Source organism: Fonsecaea erecta, assembly GCF_001651985.1.
Source record: "Fonsecaea erecta strain CBS 125763 chromosome Unknown Scaff40, whole genome shotgun sequence".
Taxonomy (NCBI): Eukaryota; Fungi; Ascomycota; class Eurotiomycetes; order Chaetothyriales; family Herpotrichiellaceae; genus Fonsecaea; species Fonsecaea erecta.
In genome coordinates, this window is record NW_017387283.1 from 6,997 (window position 1) to 16,167 (window position 9,171).

Below are 9,171 nucleotides of genomic sequence, written 5' to 3' on the forward strand. Positions count from 1 at the left end.
AATCTATCGAAAGGATTCCGTCCCCTAGGGGACGCTTTTAATAAATAAAGAGAGAGATTTAGAACTAATATAGATATTCTACTCCTAAATTACTATTTCTAGGAAATTTCTAGGCCTAACCTAAGGTCCCTAGACTGTTTTTCCCCTATAGTATAGGAAGAGTCCGACTATATACCTGTATATTATATAGGGAGGTAATGATAGCTCCTGATTAGACAGATAGAGTAGAGCGCCTTTTACTTATCTTTAAATGGATAACTATAACTAGTATCGTCTTCTATAGCCGTATGCGTATCTATATAACCTAAATAGTGTCCCCCTATCGTCGTATATCGGTTAACTATAGTATTAATATCGCGGTAAGTATAGCCTTCGACAAGGAGGGAGAAGGCTCCGGGAAGTCGTCTTCTCGATCCTAGTAGGAGAGGTAATCCTAGGTGGCGAGGGCGACACTCTCTAGTCGAGGGAGAGACGGTAGTGAGAGCGATAGTAATCTCTCCGGGCTATCGATCGCTAGATATACTAGTCGTACTAATAGCGGTAAAGGATAATCTCAATAGTTAACCCCTAAAGGACTACTAAAACTATAATAGTTATTATCCTACATGATATTACCGCCTACGCGATAGATATTATTATCGCGGTTATTATCGCTCTCTCGGTTAGAGTAGACTCCGTCGTCGCTCTCTCGCGGACCGAGATAACTATTACCCGTACCTATGGACGGCGAGACGAGAGCGCTCGATTCTCTTACGGGGACCCGTTAAGGCGTAGTAAAGAATCAATCGAGACGAGTTTAACCCGCTATAATCGGGACCTAGATCTCCTCGGCGGTAATAGCCCCCTCTCTAAGGAGTTTCTATTAATACTCTCGCCGTTATATCTCCTCCTCCCGCGCGCGTCGGCGACGTTCGCTCTAGCTTACCTACCTTTTATATCGCGCTCTCGCCTACTTATCCCGGTCCTATCTCCGCTAACGGCGCGCGTTAGTAACGTTTAGTCTCTCCTATCGCTATCGTACTCTCGCCTCCCGTAATGTTATAGTAGGGAGGTTAGAGCGATAGATATAGAGTAGTATAATCTCCGGCGGGGGGAGGGGGTAAATCCTCGGGCGAGAGACGAGTAGTTAGGGGTATTCGAAGAGGAAAGAGTGAAGAGAGAGAAGAAGAACGAGAGATATAGGGGATCGAGAGGACTTTATAGTTATAAGTACTATTCTCGTACGGTCCTCCGTTATCGGGTTAGGTAAAACTAGTCGAGTTATTTACCCTCTCGACGCCTATTATATCTATAATAATAGATTAAGAGTCCTATAATAGGATAGTTATATATATATATTCATATCGGTATAGTATTAGCGGCTAGTATTAGGTCAATCAGAATCCCGTCCCCACTAGAATAATATAGATATAAAAGAGTATAGCTACTACCGACCGCGGTAGTATTTTATATCGTCTCCTACTATTATAGGTCGTGAGAGCTCTCTCGTAACGCTATCGCCTACGGCCGCGAGATCACGCTCTTACCTCGGTAGTCTCGATTATCTAACCTCCGCCGCTCTATCCTATATCGACTCTCTCCTTACCCGATAAGAGGATAATCTACCGACGGTATAGTATCCCCTAGACGATACTATAGAGCTTAAGTATATTTAGTAGCTACTAGACTATCAACTATAGAAGCTTAAGACCGAGCTTTAAGAGCCGTCGGTCACTCGTCAAGGCCTACGTACTCTAGCGTTTAGAGTCTACGCTCTAGGTCTCCTAGAGATAAGCCTATAGCGGGGGGGTCTAGAACGCGACCTTAATAATAAAGCTAAGCGTACCTAAGAGAGTATAGATATCTAAGAACGGCTAGTCCCCCGGCGGATAGATTATATTAGTCGGTTTGAGAGGGAGAAGATAGTTATAGTAGAGTTAATAGCGATCGGATAGCGGTAGGAGAGCTCTCTTCTACCGTAGCTAGATCTAGTCGACCCGGTACTAGACCGCGGACGGACTCTCCTCTCGCGAGACCGTCTCGTTAAGAGAGACGAGCGTAAGCTAATATAGATACTCTCGAGTATTATAGACGTATCTCGCGAGTAGAAGACCCGTTATCTAATAGCGGTAGTAGAGAGAGCCGTTCGTCTAGATCTCTAGTACTAGATCGACGATCTACGAGAGTACGAGTCGCTCGGGAGGTGAGGCGACGACGCTTTCTAAGACGTAAATATAGACGCTTCCCGAGTTACTACTCTAACCGCTACTCGCTAGACTCGACTAGTTTATAAACGAGATTAAGAACGTAAAGCGATCGACCCCGCGGGAGGAGATTAATAGAGTCGTCGTAATAATCAAGAAGGATAAGAAGAGACGTAGTCTAGGGAGAGGTTACGATAGCGCCTATAGAAGAGGGGACGAGAGCGTCTCGAGAGTAGTTATCCCGTCGCGATTAGCGGTCGGCCGCGTAGGGGTGATAAAGTCGCCCGCTAATATAGCGAATAGTTAGATCGCGCTTAAGGGCGCCGCTCGCGCGACGGTCGTAAGCTAGAGGACCGATCCTTTATAGAGATTATAGCGTTAGTTCTCCCCCCGATAGCGCTCGTACGGCTACTCGTCGAGATAGTCTACGAGAGTCTACCGCTAATAGACCGTATGGAGGATTAGATCGTAGAGCGCTTACCGGTCGGGTACCGCCGCGCCCGTACTAGAGTCGATAGTCGTCGCCGTACGCGCTAGCCGCTATTAATCCCGAGAGATAATAAGAAGCGTATAGCGGCCGAGCTTACTCGGCTATCGGTAGAGTCGCCCCGCCTACTAGACGACTATAACCGCGTCGAAACCGTCCCTAACGATTACGATATAGTCCACCTCCGCGTCCTATCCGTAACCGAGGGCGATAGTCGCGAGGAGAGTAGCGATATCGGCCGCGATAAAGTCACTTAATAGGGCCGCTCGCGTAGAGATATTAAGATCTCTCTAGTAGAAGAGTAGGTCTAGTGCCCTAGCGACCGTATAGCTCTTACTCTTCGATATTATATATACGAGCGTATAAGCGGCCGGCCTCTTTAGGATCTCGCGCCGGAGGTAGATAATAAGCCCGCTCTCGTTATAGTAGTGGACCTCCTATCGGATCCTCGGGACGTTATATAACTAGCGTACCGTATAGAGCCGGATCGGGTCGATCTAAGCCGTCGCGAAGAGGAGAGTCTAGATATTAGTCGGGACCGTTACGGAGAGGAAGACGCGAGAGACCCCGAGAGAGTAGGTCTTAATAATATCTAGCTAGGGGCGAAACCTCTCTTAGATCTCGAGAACTACTAGATACGCTTCGTTATAGATAATCTAGGCGAGATAACCGTAGCTCGCGAGATATCCTATAAGTACGCGGAACTATAAGTCGCTAATCTAAGTCTCTAGAACGATAATTAGAACGTTAACGACCCGCTATATATAGTCCGGCGCGCTTACCGAGTCTATATTAATCCTCCGCCTCCGGAGGCGGATTACTAGCTAGTTATAGATACTATAGTAGAGGACGATAACTATTATAGTCTCTCTCGACCGTAGGATAACGGTAAGTTTAATAACTATTATCTTCCCGACCCCGGTAGAGAGCTAGACTAAGAGATCGGTCCCTAAGGGTCGGTATATTAGACTCTCGACCGCCTATTACTAGGCGAGCGACTACTAGTAAAAGGAGAGATACTAGACACTAAGTTTCGTCCGGATAAATCCCTATCGGTTATAAGTCGAGATCGCGAGAGTCGGCTCCTTAAGAGAGTCTTAAGACTCGCGCGAGAGCGGGAGAATATCGCGATAGAGACGCTTTACTAGAGCTCTCTTATCCTTATTCGCCGTCTCCTCTCCTTTTATCTTTATATTATCGTTAATTACGTCCTATTCGCGCTTAAGAGAGGCGATATCGTAACGGATCTCCTAGAGGAGATCGCGTACCGTAACTATCTAGTCGGATAGGTATCGCGTTTTCTTCGCCCGAGCTCCGCGTTTTAGGTCGCTATCGAGACTCGTTACGAGAAGGTCCGGATCCGCGACCCTAAGCTAGCGGTACTAGGCGAGCGAGATACGGAGAAAGATATAAGCGACGATATTAGTAAACTAGTAGAGAACGTCTATATTAAGGGCGTAGTAATAGATCTCTACCTTCCGAGTATAACCGGTCTAGAGAGTTAGGTTATCGATCTCGATTCGCGCGCTCTTCTTATCTTTACTCTCGGCCGTCGCGTTAGAGTTATTATTATTCTAACTCTCCTCCGCCCGCCCGCGCGTTACGTTCTAGAGAAGCGCGACGTAAATCTAGCGAAAGATACGGATCCCGAACGATACTCTTAGATAACGCTAGGTTAAGGCCTAGAGGAGAGGAGTAAAGTATTTAGCTATCTATAGCCGCCCGTCTATATACTAGACTAGAGCGGTCTAGGCGTAGAGGTTGGGTATCTTATAGAGCTTATAGAGGAGATAATAGAAGGATAGGACCTTAGCGATATAGACTATTATTATCCGCCTAATCCGTCGTAGATAGTACCGACTAATTATACGCGAGCGCTTCGTCCGCGTCTCTATCTTATTAGCGTCGTAGAGGAAGAGTAGATATCGCGCCTTAATATAAAAGGACCGTATCGCTCTCTAGATATTAGTCTAGAGAGCCGAGATTAGCTCTAGAACGCGCGAGTCTCTACCCCCCCTAAGGAGAAAGAGAAGACTAAGATAACGTAGGAACTCGCCCCGACTAGCGCGGAAGCGGACGAGAGTCTACTATCGCGCCGCTAGCGGTCGACGCTAGAGCTTATACTAGCGGAGAGCGGAGTCCTTACGCGCGCGGCGGATAGCGTTCTCCAGTCGCGCGCCTAGGCGGTCTAGGTTCTAGTCGACTATCGACTCTCCGTTAGTCTACTAGATTAGGTTATCGGTTAGATAAGCCGGGTCTAGAGCGTCAAGCTCAGTCGCCGCGGCGCCCCTAAGGAGGTTATATAGGAGGATCTTCTCGGTCTCGTTAATTAGGGTATAGATCTAGGCGCGGACGTTAGCGACGGCGATCCGCTAGTTCTCGTACTATAGTTAGGTTCGGTCCGGCTCCTAGTGGATTATAGAGTAATTATAGAAGTGACGAGCGACTCTTATAGCGTATATACGCTAGCTAAATACCTTATTAAATACGCGCGGTCGGCCTAGGTAGAGATACTCGGTGTAGTATCACTAGAGGAGAGCGATAATATCCGGCGCGTTACCGTCCGCCTAGCGAAAGATATACTCTAGCGCTAGTACGCGAATAACGAAGATTATCTTACTTAGGATAGGGTTATACGCCTCGGCTATCTTCTAGATATAGATAGCGACGCTCTACCCTTCGATCGCGAGAAAGTAGAGAAGGAGACTCGTCTCGCGGCCCTAGTCTACTATCTATTCGAGGACGAGACGCGAGACGAGTAGAATCTAGTCGCCCGCGGTAGTCCGGGAGGGAGTCGTCGGGATTATATCCGTCTTCTCCTCCGAGAGGGGCGATATCTAGGCGAGCCGGCCGAGAATCTCCTAGAGAGCGGGGATAAGGATAATCCGAAACTAATAACGCTACTTATTATCCTAGAGAGCTACGCGGATAAGGAAGAGAATAAACCTCTCTTAGACGATTAAGTAATACTAGATCCCGGTCTAGAGACGACTAAGAGAGACGTAGTTAGTATCGCCCTCTACCGCGTAGAGAGCGCGACGGAGAAGGGTCCCGTTAGTCTACGTATAGGTAGTCGCGAGCTAGTCATCGTACTAATAGAGGAGTGTCCGTATCTTATCGCGGACTACGGCGACCGGGAAGATATTGGTTAGGCCCGGCACTAGACTAATAAGCGGCTAGAGGACGGTCTAGTTAAGGTCGCTAAAGGTCGCGGTCTAGTCCGTACGCTACTTCTAGAGACTCTCGCGTCCGTTAACGGGCGGTTATATAATCAACTATTCCTCCTAGTAACGTTTAAGTTACTATACTAGTCGGTTAAGGACTATCTAGAGCGGCCGCTCCTACTTCTTAGTCGTCTTCGTGACGACGCGAGAGATAGCGGTTAGCGACCGCTCAACGATAAAGAGATAGTAAAGAGAGCTCTAGAGATAGGATACGTAGTACGCTTAGAGCTTAAGAATAAGAGTTAGATAGCGCTCCTTAATCTCCCGCTAGATAATAGCGTTATTCGAACTAATAGTATACCCGTCCTATAGATAACGAAAGTTAAGGAGATAGAGGAGATACTTATAGTAGTCTCGCGCCTTCGCCGTTACCTCCCTATCGTTATCGTCGACTATAAGATACTATCGCTAGATAAACTCGCGATAGATAACCCGACGGTCCTTAACCGTTATTAGACTAGTATAATAGATATATAGATAATTTTCGATTAAAGTCTTCTCGGCGGAGATACTCTTCCGGTAGAGCGTATATATTACTATATTTCGGGTTAATTTATAGTAGAGAGAGTATTTCCGCCTACTAGAGAGGCGTCTCTCTAGTATTAATATCTTAAGAAGAGAGCGATTATAGATTAGAGAGAGCGATAATAGCGAAAGAGGCGACTAATAGAAGGAAAGTAAAGATAGAGAGAAGAAGAGATATAATCGAGAGAGAGAAGGAGAGAGAGAGAAGACCTTATTTATATACTTAAAGAGCTATCGGTCGGACTCGATATATATATAGAGATTAATCTAGAACTAGATCGAATAGTCCTTTTCTCTAACCGAGAGATTAATATTACGAGAGATTCTAGTATTATAGATAATTATTTAAATAATCTTATATATCGCGTATTTCTCGAAAGATAATAAGTAATCTTTTACTCTCGAGAAGAAGAGAAGTATATATCGGGCGAGAGTTAGGACTTCTAACGTTCCCGGATCTCTAAATCTATATTTATAATAAAGAGAGAGTTATAAGAATCTAATACTTACTAGTATCTCGAGAGACGAGAGAAGGTTAAGTATATATTAACTATAAGCGCGGTATTACTTATAACGCGATTAGCGTTAATTCTAGAAGACCGCCCTAAATTACCTATTAAACTATATTAACTTAAGAATCGCGTAAGAGTTAACTCTTAGATTAGATAAGGAAGGAGAGAGACGGTCGTAAGATATAAGACGGTCTACCCGAGCGAGATTAGATTTTATCGAGATTAAGAGTCTAATACGATTAAGAGAGAGTCTAATATTATAAGTTTAGATTATTCTTACTCTTAATATAAGAAGAAGACCGATAGTAGAGCTTTTATTATTATCCGACTATCTATATATAATCTAGCTCTTATTCTAGACGGTCGCGAGAGAAGAGCGAGATATTTCCTATCGGTACTCGGACTAGAGTTTATAGATTAAGTTAGTCTAGACTAGATTAACGCTAGAGACGGATTAGAGAACCGATCGATAAGAGGAAAATCTACGCCTTATAAGAATCTAGCGATATATTACTACTTAAAAGCTTACTTCTCGTCTCTCGATCGATATCGTATTAACGGTCCCGATCCGTATAATAAGGAGCGAGAAGCGTACCGTAGGTAGAATCTCCTCCCTTATAATCTATCTATAATCTATAAATATATAACGGAGAGATAAGCTCTCTTCTTAAGTAAAACTACGTCTAATTTCCTCGAGAGCGACTAGTTTAACGACTAAAGCGTTATAGAGTTAGTTCTCTTAGAGTCGCGCGTAATCTTCTCTATTCGACTAGAAGTAGGTCTATATTATTCCTAGTAATAGTTCTCTTAACGTCTCTTTACTATTTCTATATCTCCTATCTATCCCTCCGCGACCGAGAGAATTTAAGACGGTATAACGGGTACCGAGGAAATCTCTTATTCCCGAATTGTCTAGGATTATATCGGTTACGATCTAAAGCGGATATTAGATAGTATAATCTCTAACGTAGCGAGTACTAGAGTAAGTCTTCGAATAGTCGTTTACTCTCCGAGCGCGTATAGGATCTCGCGGATACTCGGATAGCTAACGGATCTCGTAGATAACGAAGAGGAGTAGTATCGCTAATATCGTCGTCTCTCGATTAATAACTAGTCTAGTTTACGATACGATTACTTCTCAAACCGAGACGCGAGAGGCGAGACTATTACTCCGGATATAACTCTAGATATATAGTCTCTCTCTCTACTTAGGAGGTTCTCTTATATACGTCCGTTTAATACTTACTAACTAAGACCGTCGTAGTATAGCGAAAGACTAAGAACTAGTCGTCTAATCTTACGCGGATTCTCTAGATATTAATACTTAACTACGACTTCTTCTCTATTCGTCGCGAGAATATTATATCCCGATAAAAGCTCGAGACGGTTATTAAATATCTTAAACTCTACTTTAACGTTCGAAAGTAAGACTCGGAGACGAAGTAGTATCTTCGCGAACGAGTTTAATCGAAGATCCGACGAGTATAGACGGAGATAGCTAACTAGAGGATTCTCGTCTAGAGGTCGGTAGAGTACGCTATCGCTAATATTAATACGGTCGGGTACGCCAAGCGACGACTTAATAAGCTTATTCGGATATTAGAGAGTCTCGAGAAAGAGAATAGGATCCGAGTATTTCGAGAGTAGCTAGCGATCTAGAATATATCGGAGCTTTTAGAAGAGATCTCTCTTATTCTCGCGGAGTATCGATCTAACTAACCTAGAGATAATCCTTATTAATAATCGCCGATATCCTATCGGATTCTATCGTAAAGTCGATATATACTTCTCCTCGGGCGAGTATCTCTATTCGATACGCTATTAGAGATATACTCTTAGTCTATCTAGATATTAAGAGATTATATAGCTTCTTTATTAAGAGAGAAAAGAAGGATTATTATTACTATATAGATCGATTACTCTAGTTCCGGTTCGATAACGATATAACTAGAACTATATCTAATATCTAATACGATATCGTTATATATAGTAAGAGCGGAGTAGCTTATACTAGTCGTATAACGTCGCTCTTATTAGCTAATATATAACCGTAAGTCTATCTAGCTATTAATATTTATTTATTTACTCGATAGAAGCGTATCTAGGAACTTTAATCTAGAATATTCTAGGACTTAGATTATATTTTAGGATACTTATTTAATACTCTAGTCTATTAAGGTTAACTTACGCCTACGGCGGTTAGATCTTACTCCTAACCTAATCTAGCGACTACTCTAGTC

General features: G+C 43.8%; 1 protein-coding gene across 1 annotated transcript; it reads left to right on the forward strand.

The window, feature by feature from the left end:
* Positions 1-287: 287 nt before the first annotated feature.
* Positions 288-2,927, forward strand: AYL99_12120 (hypothetical protein; the record flags this gene model as incomplete). Its single annotated transcript, XM_018843600.1, has 2 exons — positions 288-291; positions 2,785-2,927. 2 exons carry the CDS (start codon positions 288-290, stop codon positions 2,925-2,927), a joined length of 147 nt encoding a protein of 48 aa, XP_018687070.1.
* Between the last annotated feature and the right edge of the window lie 6,244 nt (positions 2,928-9,171).